The sequence below is a fragment of the Oryctolagus cuniculus genome, chromosome 11, assembly GCF_051225735.1.
Source record: "Oryctolagus cuniculus isolate XC-2025 breed Fujian yellow rabbit chromosome 11, ASM5122573v1, whole genome shotgun sequence".
NCBI lineage: Eukaryota > Metazoa > Chordata > Mammalia > Lagomorpha > Leporidae > Oryctolagus > Oryctolagus cuniculus.
The window spans coordinates 12,779,638-12,797,244 of record NC_142877.1 but is presented as its reverse complement, the minus strand read 5'-3'; the positions used below and the strand labels follow the sequence as shown (position 1 = coordinate 12,797,244).

The 17,607-nt window shown below is 58.4% G+C and overlaps 1 protein-coding gene across 9 annotated transcripts in view; it reads left to right on the top strand.

Moving 5' to 3' along the window:
• The window catches only part of EYA2 (EYA transcriptional coactivator and phosphatase 2), a 210,869-nt gene that overhangs the window by 51,816 nt on the left and 141,446 nt on the right, over positions 1-17,607 (top strand). For 8 of the 9 annotated variants that reach the window (XM_089307904.1, XM_089307902.1, XM_017350738.4 and 5 more), the window contains exon 2: positions 16,524-16,651. In XM_089307904.1, coding sequence (XP_089164030.1) covers positions 16,534-16,651 — 118 coding nt within the window. In that variant the 5' untranslated portion in view covers positions 16,524-16,533. Of the gene's footprint in view, positions 1-14,116; positions 14,210-16,523; positions 16,652-17,607 lie in introns of those variants that run through there. The other variant, XM_089307903.1, reaches the window with a different exon arrangement.

Here is a 17,607-nt window from a genome sequence, read left to right as displayed (position 1 = left end):
AAGCGAACGTCACACGGCTGAGTATCAGCTGCTGACCCCAGCGGTAAGCAATGCCAAGTTCAGAGTGCAGTGAGGGCTGATCCGGTAGGGGAGGCTGACGATGGCAGTGGTGAGGTCTGGAAAGGCTTCCTGGAGGCAGTGACGTGAAACACATGCAGAAGCCTAAAGATGCGGAGAGGAATGCGGGTCAAGGGCAGGGGGCCAACTGTGCAGAGACCTCGAGACAGCGAGGAACTTGCTGGTTTTCAGGGACCACGGGGGTGCAGGGGAGGCAGGAGTGGGGGGGGGAGGGGTCGGGAGGGGGCTGGTTAGGAGGCACCAAGCCCAAGAATCATTAGCACGACTCAGAGTAGCCTCCCGGAATAGTGACAGCTGGCGCGGGGAGTGTCCGCTCTGTTCACAGCTGTTGCCCACCTCTGGAGGGTGGGTGTGGCCTGTCCTGGGACAGCCTCTCCAGGTGCTGAGATGGAAGCCATTGCCCTCCTTCTGGGCCGTCAGAGCCCTGTTTGATTGGTTGACCAAGTGATCAGTCCAAAGGGATGAGGACAACTAGACCACGCCCCTTCATCAGGGAGCGGCCAGGCGTGCTGGGGTCTGGCCAGTAGAGATGATGGGAAGCGGGCATGGGAGAGGAGCCCTCTGCCACCTCCTTTCTTCCTGCTTGGGGCAGGGCCGTGTCAGGTTGTGTTTCTTGGAGCTGTGGCCAAGAGCTACGGCAAGGTGCTGGCCGGGGCGGTGGCACTGCTGAGCCTCCTGGGCCAGCGTCAGCAGGTGGGAGTTGGAACAGTGCACGTCCACACCACGCACTGCGTGCAGCAAGCCCAGGACAGCAGACGCCAACCCGGCACTTGTGATGTGCCAGGCGTTCTTCCAAGCCCTTCTGCCCACTTCGTCCCCGGGGGGTGGGTGCCCTCCTCCCGTGGTGTGCGGGAGCGCCGTGACTCGCACCAAGCCTGTGGCTGGCTGTAACCCGGCACCTGCTGCCTCCCGCTTTATCAACCTGCTCCTTTGCAAAGTTGACCCCCGCCCCGCAGGGCCTCCCCCTGCAACAAGGCTGTGCAACCTCAGTGCCTGGATGTTGGGGCCCGACTGTTTGTAGTGGGGCTGTCCTGTGCACCACAGGGGGCTGTGCAGCGCTGCGCCCACCACCGGGATGGTCAGAGCATGCCTGCCATGGGCCGTTCCCCCGACGGTACAACAGGAGACATCTCCAGACACTCAGGTGTTCCCGGGGGACAAACTTACCTTCCACTAAGAACCTGGCTCTGAAAGGGGTCCCACGCCAGCCTCTGGCGGAGCTCTGTGGCCTGTGTGGGCTGCCAAACCTCTCTGATCCTCAGCTTTGCTTCTGTAAAACCCAGGGGCAGTAGGATTTGTGCTGAGGATGAAATGGACAAGTGGACGTGTGTACCAAACATTTCTGGTCCTGCTTGGTGAATTCCCTTCCCTGTTTCAGCCCCACAGTGTATTCTGGGTGCTGAGCTTCCCCCAGTGGGGTCTGGCTGAATGTGGAAACGTGGCCATGTGGGATGTTTTCCTCCATGGGCTGCTCCTGTCTTAGAGATTCCCCAGTTGCCCTTCCTCTCCTGGCCTCTGCCGTCAGAACCGGCGTCTTGGGCTGCCATCAGGCTGGCATCGCGTGTCCATCAGGGTTGATGTTCGGTCCCCAGGGGCCGCTCGGGGGTGTCTGGAGAGGTTTTTGGGTACAGCGGGAAGCTGCTGGCACCTGGTGAGCAGAGGGGCCGCGGGTGTCGCTACACAGCCTACGACTCCTACACAGCTGAAATCACTCAGCACAGATCAATTATTTTTCAAAACGTGGAAAAACAGCCCGGGGGTGCAGTGTCATGTAGCGGAACGAGAGGCCTCGTTCCCTGCCCGGCGTTAGCCGTGGGGCCTGAGGAATCTCATTTCCTCTGTCGGCCTCTCCAGGTCGACTTCCAAGGGAGGAGAGAGTTGACTGCTCCAGGCTTTCCAAGCGGGACATCACTTCCTCCTCCCAGCAGCCCAGGGAGTCGGGCACCGTCATCGTCCCCATCCAACAGATGGAACCACTGAGGCAGAGAAGTCCAGCCAGGCCCCACACGACCCCTAAGTGGCAGAGCTGGGATTCGAACCCAGCACCTGCATGGTCCTGCCGGCCCCGCCCATCTCACAGGCTGGCTGGGAGGGTGCGGTGTACAAGAGAGTAAGAGGAAGTGCTAAACAGCTGTTCAAATATCATCATCCTCTCTCTCCACCACCCCCTAAAGTATTTGGAAGTTTCTAAGCCCATAATGAAGCCGTGGAGTCGGGCGACGAGCCGTGGTGGACGACACCCTTCCATTAGAGGGTCATGGGAACTTGATGGTGGAGAAAGCACCAAATTGCCCCCTGACCCCGAGGCCCCCATGGGTGTCCCTGGTAGGGGGTCACATGGACGTTGTGGGCCTCCTGACACAACTCGTTGGGGAGACCTCAGTCCCCACCCCAGTCGTTCTGAACCCAGCCACGTCCTGAGGCTGGTTTAAGGGAGACGCAGTGGTTTAAGGGACGCCCCAGATGCAGCCAGGACAGGAGCGGTGCCGCGAGGCAGCTCTGACCACAGAGCTGTGGCACCAAAGGACGAGGTGGCCGGGCAAGGCGAGAGAAGTTCAGGGCTCGTCGTGAGCAAGCCTGCTGCGTGTATGGACCCCGAGTCTCAGCAGCCAACCTTAAAAGGGCGTGTGGAGACGGTCGGAGGGGGTAGGGAGGTAGAATGGGGACTGTGTTCTAGAAGGTACAGGAATCACGGCAGGTGTCTTTAACTGAGATGCTGCCCAGTGCCCTCACTCGGAGCTGGAGTGTGGTGGAGACGAGACACATCCAGTTTTAACTTGTTTTACCCGCTTCATCCAAGAGAAGAAGGAACCAGACTGCTTGCAGGAGACGCACGGGTGCAGCGGCTGCCTGGGGGCGGAGGGAGGGCGGAGGATGGGGCTCGGCGGGTGGCGTCACCTTGAAACCGTGTCGTTAGTAAAGGAGGAAACATCCAGGACCTCTCTGTGCCAAAGGCCGGAACACGGAGCCAACCGCGACACGAGAACGAGAGCGTCTGAAAACCCCAGAGTCTGGGGGAGCCGCTCCGGGTGCGGGCGGGACGGCGGGAGGCAGCCCGGGAGAGACTGATCTGGAGACATCTGCCGCAGTGGCTGGCAGATGGCGGGAGGGTGGAGCCAGTGTTCAGCCCTCCACTTTCCTCCACGGTCTCTCCCCAGCTGCCCCCTCCCCCCAGTTTCAGTGCCCTCGTTCTCAACACTTGAGAACAAGCTTTGCCACCGTTTAAGCGGCTGCCACGGCTCTGGGTTGCAGCTACAGGCTGTGGCCTCGGCAAACAGGGAAGAGAGACAAAGGGCGGCAACACTGGCGAGCGGGGACTGGAGCTGTGGTGTCCCCCACCCCCCCACTGCTGGAGCGGAGCCCAGGTCCCCTCGAGTGCCCGCCGAGCCACCCTTGGCAAGGGCTTCCGCTGCAGCGGGAGCATTTGGTGTTTGCTTGGTGCCTTATTTGGTTGTGGGTTTGGCTTTAATGGCTCTGCATGAGAAATATTCTATAAAATTCTGCCTGTTGCTCCAGGGCCCCGCTGAACCCAAGTGGAGATCCAGCAGAGCGTGTGTGGTCCTGTCCCGGGTGCCACCTCACACTGGCTGCTCTTTGGAAGGTCTCCTCCTGGGGAACCAGGGGCTCTTGCAACGCGCGTCATAGAATGCAGGCATCTGACGTGCGTCGTATGTTTGAAAAAAAACAAAGAGCAGGTCTCCAGAGGTCACGTCCCTTGCAATTCCATTTAGATTCCTTTCTTACGTGACATCTTAGAGGTGGGCGTGGAGCGGCGGAGGGCGGGGATTGGAGGGGAGGGGTGCCTGTGGCTGGGGTGGCACAGGGAGAGCTTGGTGGCGAGGCCGGCACTCTATTTTGACTACACAGATCCACACGTGTGACAGGGAGCAGGGCTGTGGGTCCACAGCTCCAAGGTCAGCTTCCAGGCTTGGATGCAGAGCTGTAGTTACCAAGGACGGAACCTCCTGGGGGTGGCGCCCTCAGGACCCCTCCCTACTACTTGTTTGCAACTTCTTATGAATGCAGTTAGGTCCAAATGAAAAATTGGGGGTGGGGGGGGAGACATCCTATGGACAACAAAGCTGGATTAGCCAAATGATGGACTCTGGTTTTAGATGCTTCTGGGCACAAGGGGAGCAGGGGTGGGCGTTGCGTGTGGTGGTGAGGATCCGCTCGGGACGCCCACATCCTGTATCGGAGTGCCCGGGGGGGTTCAAGTCCCAGCTCTGACTCCAGTTCATGCCTCCACCCCGGGAGGCAGCAGGTGAAGGCCCAAGCACCTGGCTCTCTGCCACCCCCATGGGAGACCCCCATGGAGCTCCAGGCTCCTGGCTTCAGCCTGGCCCAGCCCCCGCTGTTGCAGGCACTTGGAGAGTGAACCAGCAGATGGGAGCTCTCTCACTTGCTCACTCGCTCACCGTTGCAAATACATTTAAATAAGCAAAAAGTTTAAAGAGAGAACGAGGAAGTGTGACAGCTCTCCTGCTGGCCGTTTTTATTGGGCGCCGAGCTCCTGGGCGCGTGAATCCGTCCAGCACAGGCGCGCGTGCTGGGCTCCAGGAGCCAGGCTGGAGTCCCGTCTTGGGGGGCCCTGGCAGCGGAGTGGGGGCAGCCCACTCGGTGACTCCGTGAGTGGCTCTGGGGTCGGCTGTGTCCCTGCGTGCCCTGCCCGTAGCCTTTGGAAAGGAGATGGACAGCATCTTGGTCGTCTGGAGAGAGACGGTTCCCTCGGTACCCAGCCCTGCCGCTCCGACTGTGTGCGGTGACACGGGCCCCGGACGTGGACAGGAGCAGGGTGTGTGGTCACTGGGCCACTGCCACGGCAGCCCCTGAGCCGAGCCGAGCCCAGCACCTGGTGTGTGAGGCGCCTGTGTCCAGACACCAAGGGGGTCTGCGCACCCGCACCCAAGATGGCCGCTGGCGCTCCGGGCTGACATCCTTAGTGCGCATGCCCAGTGGCAGAGGGGGCGGCTCTTCCCCGGCAAGTTCATCCAGGGCCTCCCATTGGCCCCAGCTAACCAGGTGATCATCGGCCCTGAGCCAATGACTGCGGTCCGAGGACGCTGATTGCCAGGCAGACTGAGAGACGCTGAGGCCGGAGGAGTGCCGGGGCCGCTGGCTCAGGCACCTGCTGCTGCCACCCCACGCCTTCCCTAAACGACGCCTGTGCCTCGGTGTCGCGGCGCCGGACCAGCCTGCCCTCCCCTCCTGCTCCCTGAGCCCCAGGCAGGCCCACCCGAGGTCGTGCAGGCCGAGGGGCCACACTTGAGTCAGCTGTGTCGAGCAGACCACTCTGCCTTCAGGGATGGCCTGGGGAGCAGCAGCGTCCACTCACGTGTGAGCATGCCCTTCCTACAGGACTAACGCTGGAGAGAAGCAGAGGGCAGGGACCCCCCACTTAATGCCTGGCGGGGCTGGGCAGGCTGTGTTAAGTCAGTGCCGTGCCTGGGGCAGTGACCGTGGACATGACCAACACGGTATCAGCTGAGTGCATTTATTCCCACGGTGCAATTGTCCATCATAGCACACAGAGCCAGTAATGGCTGCCCAGGGCCAGGCGCTGGAGGAGAACCTGGAAGTGTAAGAGTGGGGGACAAAGCAGATGGAATCCCCACGGCTGAGGAGCTCCGGATCTAGTCGGGGAGGTGGGTGGAAATTAACTCCCAGACCCCTGTGAGCGTGGTTACGGTGGCCGGGTGTGAGGGGGGCCTGGCACATCGTGCTGGAGCTGAGTGGGAGGAATGGGGTTCCAGGCTGTGAGAACAAGGTGTGCAGAGGTCCAGGGGCTGGCGGGAATGTGCTGCAATGCTCAGCATCGACAGAGGAGGGGGCAGATGGAGGCTGCGTCCTGAAGTCTTCGCTTTACCTTAAGAAGGAGACGTGGCCGGAGGCCATGAGCAAAGTGTGTGTGTGTGTGTGCAGGTTCATGATGTCAGCTGCTACCCAGAGAACATACTGGAAGGAGACCAGCGTGGCCTCACAGAGGTGGGCAGGGAGGCCATGGAGGTCTTCCAGGGCAGGAGTGCAGTGGCCTCCCTGAGCGACGGCCACAGAGCTGAGCTTGCCGAGAGCTGGTGATGCCTGAGATGCGACAGACAGTCCAGGGAGACAGAGGGCTGAGCCTGACCCTGGGCTTTGGGTGTAAGCACCTGCCTCCCCCCCCCATGGGGCAGTCTGGGGCCGGGTCGAAATCACTGGGGGAGGTCGAAGCGGCTGGCAGTGTGCAGCGGGGGCCGCAGCTGCTGTCCGTGCACAAGCCTGAGCTCACTGGGCTGCCTGGAGTGGGCCTGCCTGCAGTCGCCGCGGTGGACAAGGCCATCTGTCCTCCCCTGCCTTGGCCAAGGTAGCCTGTGCACTCAGGGAGGGTGTGGAGAGGTGAGCGGCCGCCGCCCGGGGACCCTCCATCTGCTTTCCATCCTGCCCAGCCTTTGAAGTCGCCCCGCCCCCACCCTGCAGCTGTCATCTCTCGGGCTCCTCCAGCAGCCCGGAGCTCCCCCAAAGCTTCCCGGCCCCTGGGGACAGGGGTGGTGACAAGGGTGACAAATGGTGCAAGTCACCAGCAGCAGCAGGCCCAGAAGGAGGGAGGGGGCTCCTGGATGCCTTTTTCTTCCCACTTGACCCGAGGCCCTGTTCTGAAGCAACCAGGCAGCGGGACTTTGCAGCCGTGCAAGGCAGACAGAAACCTGCATTTTTTGTAAACGAATGCTGAGCCTCTGCCTCTGTGAGAGGGAAGCTAAGTCCTTCTCCTCCCCCAGGCTCTCTTAGGGTGGCTGATTTCTCTCCTCCCTCCCCGGCGGGGCTCCTGTTTCACGTAATTGCAAATGTGAGGAAGCCCCCCCTGCCCCCACCAAAGCCGCACCCCTCAAACCACAAGAGGAACCAGCGGTTTCCCGGTGAGCCTCGTGACAGCTCCTGGCGTCTACCTGGGGTGAACGCATCGTGCCGCCAGGCTTTCGTCCGTGTGAACGCGCGTCCTGTCAGGAGCTGCCCCTTGTCCAACACGCGCTCATCCGTGTCTTGCCCGACTTCATCTCCAAGGCAGCCCGGCAGAGCGAGCCCTGTTGTTTCCTCTGCCCCTGGGGCTGAGTCGCTGGGAAACGAGACAGGCTTGTCCCAGGTCAGGGATTTGAACCCTGAGAGCAGATGACAGATGTGAGCTCTGAGTGTGTGGTTTGGTGGCTTCTGGACCCCTACGGGTTCACCATGCTGCTTGTGAACTGTGGTTAGGCGCAGACCCTGGCGCCCGACCACCTGGCTGAGTCCTGGCTCCACCCCTAACTGGAGGCCACTCTGAGCTCTGTTCTCTTCTCCACCCGTCTCCTAGGAAGAAATGAGCCAATCCTTGCAGGGAGCCCTTGGCCCCAGGGCGGACGCCCGTGAGCCATTTTGGTTTCCATAGTCTGTGAAGTGAGTACTGGGATCGGAGCCCTCACGACACCACAGACGTCAGCCTCATTCCCCCTACTCGCCGCCCCTGTCGCTCACGTGGGACCCTTGCGCGGGAACCCACTTCCTCTCAGACACTCCCCAGCATCCGGGCACCCAACGGGAATGTGTCTCGTTTTCCTGAGGCCTTTGCTTTGCCCAGACCCAAGTCTGCCTCTGTTGACCCCGTGGGAAACAGGGCCACTCATCGCATCTCCCAGGGGGCTTGGGAGATCCCACAGAGGGGGTCGGGGAGATTGCCTGGGACATCACAGGTGGGTGAGAAGTGAGGGCTGTGGTTAGGACTCGGGGGAGGGCGTTGTCTAACCCTGGAGCCCGGGCCGCCTCGCGCCGTCTGCGCCTGTTCCCCTGCCCTGTGGCTCACGTTTGCTCCTGCCCGGCAGCAGCGGTGCGGTTTGTTTGTGCACCTGCACAAGATGACGTGTTGAGTTGCCACCAGCATGCTTAAATTTTAGATCCTGCTTTGCCTAACGGAGACTCGGGCTCAGTCAACTGTCTTCATCCTCCTCCGGCATCAGTGCCGCACACTGGAAAGCAGTCCAGTGATTGCTTTATCGTTGTTCTGTGTTCCTCTGGACCTCTCGGTCCCTACTCATGATGGTGGTTTTTGGGTCCACCTGGAGTTATGCGGGCTTCCTGCCTTTGGTGTTTATATCATGTGATTTCTCCAAACGTTGGCTTTGCGTCCGAGGCTCTGTGCAAATCCTATGCCGCTTTCTATCAGGGACTTGCCCCTCTGTGGTCTTGTTATTCTGGGAGGTGGGGTGTCCTAGAGCCAATCCCCCTGGATTCCCAGGGGTAACCACGTGTCTTTATGTTTCACAGGGGACCTCTTGTAATAAGCAGGTGGTTGATTTTTTAAATCTTTGTCTTTTAATTGGAGTATTTGTTCTGTCTACCTTCCCTGTAATTATTGTCGAGCAGAGCTACATAAACATATGTTAAAGGTTTATATTTCCTGTTACTGTTGAAGTGGTTGCCCCGGAGAGTGGAGCAGGCACTCCTGATGTAGCAAAGGGCTTACCATAAATTAGCACTGTTGCCACTCTCAGGAAAATACAGGAACCTCGGGAGGGGGTGGCTGCCTTTGCCTCCTCCTGCTCACGCATGCCACTAGGTCACTTTCCACCCTGGTGGAGCCCCCATCCTCACAGAGCATCCTTCTGGTGGAAGACAGTCTTGGTTTGGTTTGTTTCATTCTTATTTTTGTCTTTATTTTTAATGGGTATTTTTTCCTGGCTGGGAACTCGACATCAGCCAATGAAATTCCATTGTTTTCTGACGGCCATCACTTCTTCTGAGAAGTCACTTGAGCGTCTTATTGGTTCTTTAAAGACGAGATGTCTGGTATCCCCCTGCTCCAAAGGGTCAGCTGTCCTGGGGTTTTTGCTGGTGGACCATGGTGTGGTGAGGAGGAGGGCTTTTCTCTGCCTTTCTCCTGTTAGGGATTCACAGAGTTTCTGGACTCCATGGCTTGTCTTTCATCCCACCTAGACAATCTGTTACTTTCTCTTTAAATTTTGATTTTTTCATAATTTTAAAAATATTTTTGTTTATTTGAAAGGCAGAGTTAGAGAGGGAACGGGGTGAGACAGAGAGAGGTCTTCCATGCCCTGGTTCACGCCCTAGATGGCTGTAATGATCGGGGCTGGACCAGACCAAAGCCAGGAGCCAGGAGCTTCCTCTGGGTCTCCCACGTGGGTGCAGGGGCCCAGGGACTTGGGCCATCTTCCTCTGCTTTCCTGGGCACACGAGCAGGGATGCTTTTGACTTGCTCCTGTCCCCTCTCCTGTGGCCCTGTGACACGTGTGTTGGATGTGTCATCATGCCCCGTCATGTTAAACCTCTTCCCAACCTCTGGTTGCGATTTCTCTACTGACTCGCCTTCCGGCTCACTGACCCTTCCTTCCGCTGCGTCGGTCGGTGGTTTCATCACTGAGCTCTGAATTTCAGTGACTGATTCTTTAGTTCTGTAACCTCCATGATACTTTGTTTGAAAATTCTGGTTCTCGGTCTTTAATCCGTTTTCTTGATCGCATTCTTGCAGTCATTGGAGAGATTCTGTGGGACTGCACCCATGTGGGAGCCTTGTGTGGGTTGGGTTTGGTTTTTGGTTTTGACACTGGGTTTTGGTCATCTGGTCTCGTCTCCTTGCGTGCCCAGCAGTTTTGAGATGAAAAATTGTGGAGACTCTGGAAGCTGATATCTCCCCCAAAAGAAAAGTGACTTTCCCTCCGGGCAGGTGGTGGCAGTAGATCACTCAGATCAGTACAGGATGCGGATGACTCAGAGTGGGATCAACTTGTTTGCTGCCGCTCCCTTGCCCGCAAAGGAACGACACTGTTCACAGCTTATCAGTCTTCAGCAGACTTTTAATGGGAAAATAACAGGGACAGAGAAAGAATGAAAGGAGGAGAGTGGACAGGAAAGCCCCCTCCTTCCTCAGCACATAGCTTATATACAAAATCTGGCCAATTGCAAGCGGGCTCAAGTCCATGCACGGAACACTCCAATCCGCTGTCTGTTCACGCAGTGTGCACGCGTCCTCGGGCCAATCAGATGAGGTGTCACGCAGCAGGCAGGCTCACCGTGCAGTCCTTGGCGCCATCTTGTTGTTTACCACATTCTCAACTCCTCTGGAACGTCCCGACCGTGGGAAAGCATTGCCCTAACTGAAACTAGCAACATTCGCCTTGTGATAAAGACACAGCAACAGCTATCAGACCGACCTTGACGTGGGGGCTCCATGGCTGCGCATCCCATGGAGCCCCACAGTTTGCCCTGATTCCAAGGGAGAACCCTCAGAGCTCTGAGTTAGAAACCCGAGGAAGGGACGGGCATTTGGCCAAGAGTTAAGTCACTGCTGGAGGCAACTGCATCCAGTGTCAGGTGCCTGTGTTCAGGTCCCCGCTCTGCTGCCGATTCCAACTCTGGGAGGCAGCAGGTGATGGCGCCAGTATTTGGATCGCCACCATCCACGTGGGAGACCTGCATGGAGTTTCTGGCTCCCAGCTTCAGCCTGGTGCAGCCCCAGCCATTTCAGGTGTTTGGGGAGAGAACCAGCAGATGGGAACTCTTTCTACCTGTCTCACATTCTCTTGTCTCGCAAATAAATAAATATTGACCGAGGCTTCCCATCCTCACAGGGCCGTGAACTCCAGCCTTGGCCTTTGCTTTCCAGTGGTTGCCCCAAGCTCTGCTGGGTTCTTGGTTTTGCAGCCGCTGCTCACCCCAGCCAGCCTACATGTCAGCAAAGGCAGCGGGCACCTTGCTAGGGTCTCTCCCCTTCCTGTCCAGTTCTTGCCTCCAAAGCCCAGTGAGGCTGGGAAATGCTAAGCCGTCGCTCTTGCTGTTCTCTTTCACAAACCGGGAAATGTGGGGGAGGGCAGACTTCACCGAGTCTGTTAGCCTTCCTCTGGGTCTCGGGCCCTGGGGCCTACCTACGTTGCCTTGAGAGGCCCTGCCTATGGGGCTGGCATCATGGCACAGTGGGTAGAGCTGCTGCTGGTGACACCAGCATCCCGTCTCAGAGCACTGATTTGAGTCCTGGCTGCTCTGCTTCCAATCCAGCCTCCTACTGCATTAGCACCTGGGAAACTTAGAATTCGAATCAGGAAGAGGGGATCAAGGTGGCGGAGTAGGGAGGGAGCTTACTGCTCTAGTCTGGGAGAAAGCAGTTTTAAAAAAAAAGTACAGGCCGCTGCTGCAGCTCACTAGGCTAATCCTCCACCTGCGGCACCGGCACCCCGGGTTCTAGTCCCGGTCAGGGCGCCGGATTCTGTCCCAGTTGCTCCTCTTCCAGTCCAGCTCTCTGCTGTGGCCCAGGAAGGCAGTGGAGGATGGCCCAAGTCCTTGGGCCCTGCACCCGTAGGGGAGACCAGGAGGAGCACCTGGCTCCTGGCTTTGGATCAGCGCAGCGCGCCAGCCATAACAGCCATTTGGGGGGTGAACCAACGGAAGGAAGACCTTTCTCTCTGTCTCTCTCTCTACTGTCTAACTCGGCCTGTACCAAAAAAAAAAAAAAAAAGACAGTCTCAGGGAAGAGTTAGGGAGAAAACAGCAGAGGAAACTCTCTACACAAATTAGAGGGACATGGAGGACCTATATGGAGGGCGAGGACACACACAGCTCAGGACCCCAGCAGCCAGGAGCCTCCGCACCAGCATTGGAGAGTGAGGTGAGACCAGACCACAGCAGCCCAAGCCACTGGCACTAACGTTGCAGGAGGAGCCTAGAGGGAACCAGGCTTGGAGCCCCAGGGGGACAGTTACCAGCCAAACTAGAGGAGGGAAAGAAAGCCTCGTATCTCTCTCCCCATCACCCTGCAACAAGCAATAGAGCGGGCGCCATTTTGGACGGACGTAGCAGCTGCACCAATTCCTGTCAGTGCCCAGAAACCAGCCGAGTGGAGACTCCCGAGTCAGGTTTCTTTGATGGGAAAAAAAAAGATTTTGAACCAAGCTACCCATGTGGATCCCTGCTACCCATGTGGGAAAACAGGATGGACTTCCTGGCTCCTGGCCTCCGCCTGGCCCAGCCCTGGCTGTTGTGGACATTTGGGGAGTGAACCAGTAGACTGAAGATGGATCTCAATCCTCCTTCCGAAACCCCATGTCATCCTGCCTTTCAAATAAATAAATATTTTTTCAAATGCCTTAAAATGATTTTTCTAGATTTTATTTCTGAGCATGGTACTGACAGTGGACTATCAGTGCAAGCTCTCCATCGTCACCTGAGCTGAGTTCAGGTGAGAAGCCTGAAAATATGCCGTATCTTCATTCCCTTCAATAATGGAGCAGCCACAAGCTAGAAGACGCCAAAGATACAGAGAGCAGATCAAGGAACGGTGAGGAACTTCACAGCATCTGAAACTGACAATGGACGGGATATCCACGCTCTACAAGGCGCTCCAGCAAGTCAGGAAGAGACAGGGAGGGAGGGAAGACGTGGGCAGGGCGGAAGCCTAGTAATAGTTCCCAAACTCGTGTGGGCCACACGGATGCACTCGTGCCCGTAGAAACATAGCAGAACCGCTGTGAGATGTTTTCCAGCCATCAGAAAGATAGGCGGTGCCGAGTGCTAGCTGGAAACAAACTGGAGCCCTCGTGTGCGTCTGGGGGAGGCTGAAATAGCTCAGGAGTTAGGAAGAACCGTCGGCTCGTACTTGGTCAAGTACCTGGTCAGCCTGTACTTGGTCAGCTCGTACTTGGTCAGCTCGTACTTGGTCAAGTTCAGTTGCAGGTCTCCCATGACACAGGAGTCCTCTTCCTTATATAACGAGTTCAAAGTGTAATACGTTTTTAAAAACACCATGTGGCTGGACGTATGCGGATGTATTTTTAAATGAAGAGGAATGCAGATGTCCTGGCGGCCTTGTTCAGCAGGTGGCCGAGGGAGGAAGGCCACGAGGGGCGGGGGTCATGGCTGGAACGAGGCGCAGATGCCGTGGAGCGGGCACGCCCTGCGCCATTCTGGCTGGATGCTGCGCGTCCATCCTGTGGCCAAGAGGGGACGTTGAAGAGTTTGTGGAAAAACTCAGCTATGTTTCCTTTGGTGCTCAAAAATGGTAAGATCCAGGCATTCAAGGGGCTTACAAAGGGTTCGTGAAAAATGCGTAGCGTGAGAAATCCGGGCACAGAGCGTTTCAAACGCTGCGGTCCACACATCTTTTGGAAGGGCGCTCATGGGTGCATTGTAAGACCACAGCAAGCCTGGAGACCAGGAGGAGGTGGCACGCACGGACATCAGGGCCACGCAGCAGGCAACGTGGCGCCCTCCCCGAGGAGACAGACTGACGTCTCGAACCCGTGTGAGTCCCTGCCTGGGGGGAGGTGGGAAATGAACATCTTGGTGGAGGAGGGCGCTCGTTCAAATACACACGGCTCACCACCACCACCCCCAGCCCCTCTCCTCTCCCATCTGGTGGACCTCCACTGGGTGGCAGAATGAACGTGGCAGCTGAGCTCCACGCAGCCTTGACCTTCGAGCTCAAAGGAGAATACGCCAGAAGCATTCGCGTCAGTCGTCTGTCCCAGGGTTAAAGCTCACGAGCTGGTCCCTGCTCTCCTGTGAAGTCTGCGAGGATGGTCCCCGTGAGCTCTCAGTGACAACCACGCTCGCTAAAATCAATAAGCAAGTGACAGGCGCTCTAGGCAGTACATCCATCGGGCATCTCAAGGAGGGTATCCTCAGGGGCCAGGAGGATTCAGAACTGCACCAACTGTAAGGCGCTAGGGAGTGGTGGAGACTGTGGCAAACTGGGGCCCTTGAGCTTTGACTACATCGAACCACTGCTGTTCAGCCCTGGCTGATGGCCACTGTGACAGCGTGTGAAAGCATTCTCCGACCTTCCACAAATCTAGGTTTTACGTGAAATTGCCTAGCATTTAAATACTGACAACTACAAATACTGTCAAGCCACAGGAAGCGGAGAACACAGTTCCCCTGTGTTTACCTGGATTTGGCTGCCTCTGCTACCCACAGAACCTGGGTGTTTGGAGCCCAGCACTCTGTCTCTCCGCCTCACTTGCTTTTTTATTTTTTTTTTATTTATTTATTTTTTTTTTTTTTGACAGGCAGAGTGGACAGTGAGAGAGACAGAGAGAAAGGTCTTCCTTTGCCGTTGCTTCACCCTCCAATGGCCGCTGCGCCCGGCATACTGCGCTGATCCGAAGCCGGGAGCCAGGTACTTCTCCTGGTCTCCCATGCGGGTGCAGGGCCCAAGCACTTGGGCCATCCTCCACTGCACTCCCTGGCCACAGCAGAGAGCTGGCCTGGAAGAGGGGCAACCGGGACAGAATCTGGCGCCCCGACCGGGACTAGAACCTGGTGTGCCAGCGCCGCTAGGTGGAGGATTAGCCTGTTGAGCCTCTCACTTGCTTTTTCATCTGTGATCATCTGCACTTACCCTGAAGAGCGGAGGGAGTGAGCAGGGACAAAACGTGGCAGCAGGCGGCAGCTGCGTGCCTGCTCTGTGCCCCGTGTGGTGCAGTGCGGTGCGCCTGGGTGTGTGGAAGGAGCAGAGCACCTGGCCTGCTCACGGCGTCTGGGGAAGGCACTGAGGTTGCACGTGGACGTGGAATGGGGGGGCTCAGCATCTGTGGACAGAAACCCCCAAAACTGATACGTGGGGAATATTCTCTCAGCAGAGGAAAAGGCTGCATCACATGGCTCCTCTCACTACGGGGGCTGGCGCTGGGCACAGGGGATACGACACCACGTCCTGTATCTGAGGACCTGGGTTCGAGTTCCTTCACTTCTGATCCAGCTTCCCGCTTACGCACACGCTGGAGGACAGCAGGTGATGGCTCCAAGTGCTTGGGCCCCTGCACCTGCGTGGGAGACCTGGAGGAAGCCCCTGGCTCCTGGCTTCGGATCAGCTCAGCTCTGGCCATTGTGGCCATTTGGGGAGTGAACCAGCAGATGGAAGACTCTCTGTCTCTCATTCACTCACTCACTCACTCACTCTGCCTTCCAACTAAATAAATAAGTAAAAAAGCAAGCAGCCGTGGACGGGACAGCGAGCAGGGCTGTGTCCTGATAAAGCCTCGCTGCCGACACTGAGACTCCCACGGCTTCCCCGCGTGGCGTAGGACCCTCTTTGGGATGGTTTTTCAACCGTTTAAAACCCTGAAAGCCATTCTGAGTTCACAGCTCACACGAAAATAGGCAACTGGCTGGACTTGGCTTGAGCTGAAATACGACAGACACAGGCGGGGACCCCAGGGAGCCACTTCCCCCACCCGCCCCCCACCCCTTCCCAAGTTAGCCGATCTGAAATGGGCGCTTGCCATTCCTGTACCTGCCGTCGCCTTGCTGCTGGTGACGGCGTCTCCCGGCGGTATGTGATGTTGATTTGTGGATTTGAATTTCATAGAAACAGGTGGGGTGGCCCCCTTCTGCCTCTGTGGTCAACTCTGGCAGCACCGTGTGGAGGGCCGTTCCGTCCTTTTCACCGCTGTGTAGTATTTCACTGCGTGAGCAGGTGGCCAGTGGCCAGGCATTCCGTCGTCGTGGGTGGGAGTTCAGCTTTCTCACTTGGGACTCGGGGTCGCTGCTTCTTCCCCGTGACCTTGTGACAAGGCCCGCCTTCCGGGTGAGGAAGCTTTCTCTTCCGAGCAGTTTGGTAACTGACTCAAGGTTGATCTGTGACCTTCATGGCAGAGCCAGAGGCGAAACCCTGCTCCACCGATCGCTTCCCCGGGGTTCTATTCATGCAGTGACAGCATGCATGTGACCTTGTGATGCTGTCACCGTGCCTACACGTAGCCTGTCTGTGAGGAAGCAGGGGTAGCTGGTCACCATGGGGCTGCAGCGTAGCCTTTGAAAACCAGCCCAGCCCACGCCACATTGCGTGCCTTCCATGGAGACCCCGTTTCCAGCCCGCCCACATCACGTGCCTTCCACGGCGACCCCAGTTCACAGCCACAGTGGACGGGAGCCGAGGCGGGGAACCGAGCTGGTGCAAGAGGGAGCTGCCCGAGGAGCTGGCGCCGCCGTCCCCTGCCCCGTGACGCCAGATCACAGTCGGGGGTGAACCAGCCACCGGGGGTTGTCTGTGTTGGTTGGGGCCGTGGGGTTGCTGCCCTAAGGGACTTGTCAAATAGCCCCGGTGCCTTTGGCCACCGGCGCAGATGACAGCACATCCATCTTCCTGTCTTTATGGAGGTCAACTCCAAGTCCCCCACAAGCCTCTGGCCTTTGAGGATCCACCTGCTCCCTCCGCAGTGGCCGTCCCCTCCTGCTCTGGGCTGTCGCCCTGAGACCCAAACCTCATTTCCCCTGGTGGAACACAGCGGGAGGGAGGGCGGGCGTGCCCTGGAGGGGGGCGAGGCCCGGCTTCCGTCCCGCTCCCTTGCTGAGCGGCTCCGTGGGCTGCGATGCCGTGGCCTGGATCAGAAGGCTGGCTTTGAGTAATCAGCTTGGCTGCTCACCCTCTTGGGGACAGGGAGCCTGCGTAATTAAGGAATAAATTATGTTGCCGTTTGTTTTCTTTCCAGGTACAAGGAAATGCTAGAACTAGTGATCTCACCCAGCCTCGCCGTAAACAGCCACTGCCTGGATACACCCACGGGGAGCACAGCCGTCGCCGCTGCCGCCTCCAGGCGGGCGCCCGGGGACCACGAAGGTAGGCGTCTGGCGTGGGTGCTGACAGACAGGCGGCGGCCCAGGGGCGCGGGAAGGGACGGGCGCACTTCTTAGGACAAGTCTCCGCAGCCCGGCAGCTGTGGCCTCCGGACCAAGACGTGGGCACATGGGCACGCATCACCCGCGCCCTTGCCTCTCCTCTGATTGGGCAAGGGGGTGGCTCAGGGCTCTGCTCCCTTCCTGGGCTCCAGGTCCAAGAAACCCCGACCCCCCGCCAAGGGCGAGAGAAGCCATCGGGGATGTCCCCAGGGTCGCAGCCGGCTGTGGGTGGCAGGGCAGAACTCTTGCTTTTGGGTGGGGCTGGCGTCCAGGAACCAGCGGAGCGGGAGCTGTCTCGGGCGTTCCTGGCCCACGAGGCCGCCCAACTCGTTCTGGTCCGAACAATCCCAGCTATTGTTTGCGCTGCTGGGGAGCCCGAGTCAGCCAGGCTTGACACAGCAGGCTTAACCCTTTATCCCGCCGGCTTCGGGGTTGGTGCTGGTGTCCTGAGACCACCCCCCCACCCCGGTGTTTCTCCCTCCTGCTCTGTGTCTGATGCCAACTCTGGGGCACAGATGCTGCCTGGGCGTTACAGACCCCCCAAGGGACGAGTGACTGGAGGGGCACCATGTCATGAGGAATCCGCGTGCAGCTTCTGTGAATCACTCTCGCCGTCACCACGGCCATGCCTTCTCCCCGCGGCACTGGCTGAGAGGCTGGCGCAACCCCCCCGCCCCACAAGGTCCCACCAAGAGGGACCCGGCTCCAGCGCCGACACTGGGTGCAGGGAAGGCCCCAGCCTCCTGTGCCAGCCACCCGCTGGGCCCTTCAGAAACATCCTGTCCTGTCTGGGCAGGAGCCCCCGTCGTCTTAAGACCCTCTGTGTTTCGGAGCCGGCAGCAATGAGAAAGGGAACCCAGAGGGGGATCCGAGCCTGCACCCAGCCACGCAGGCTCA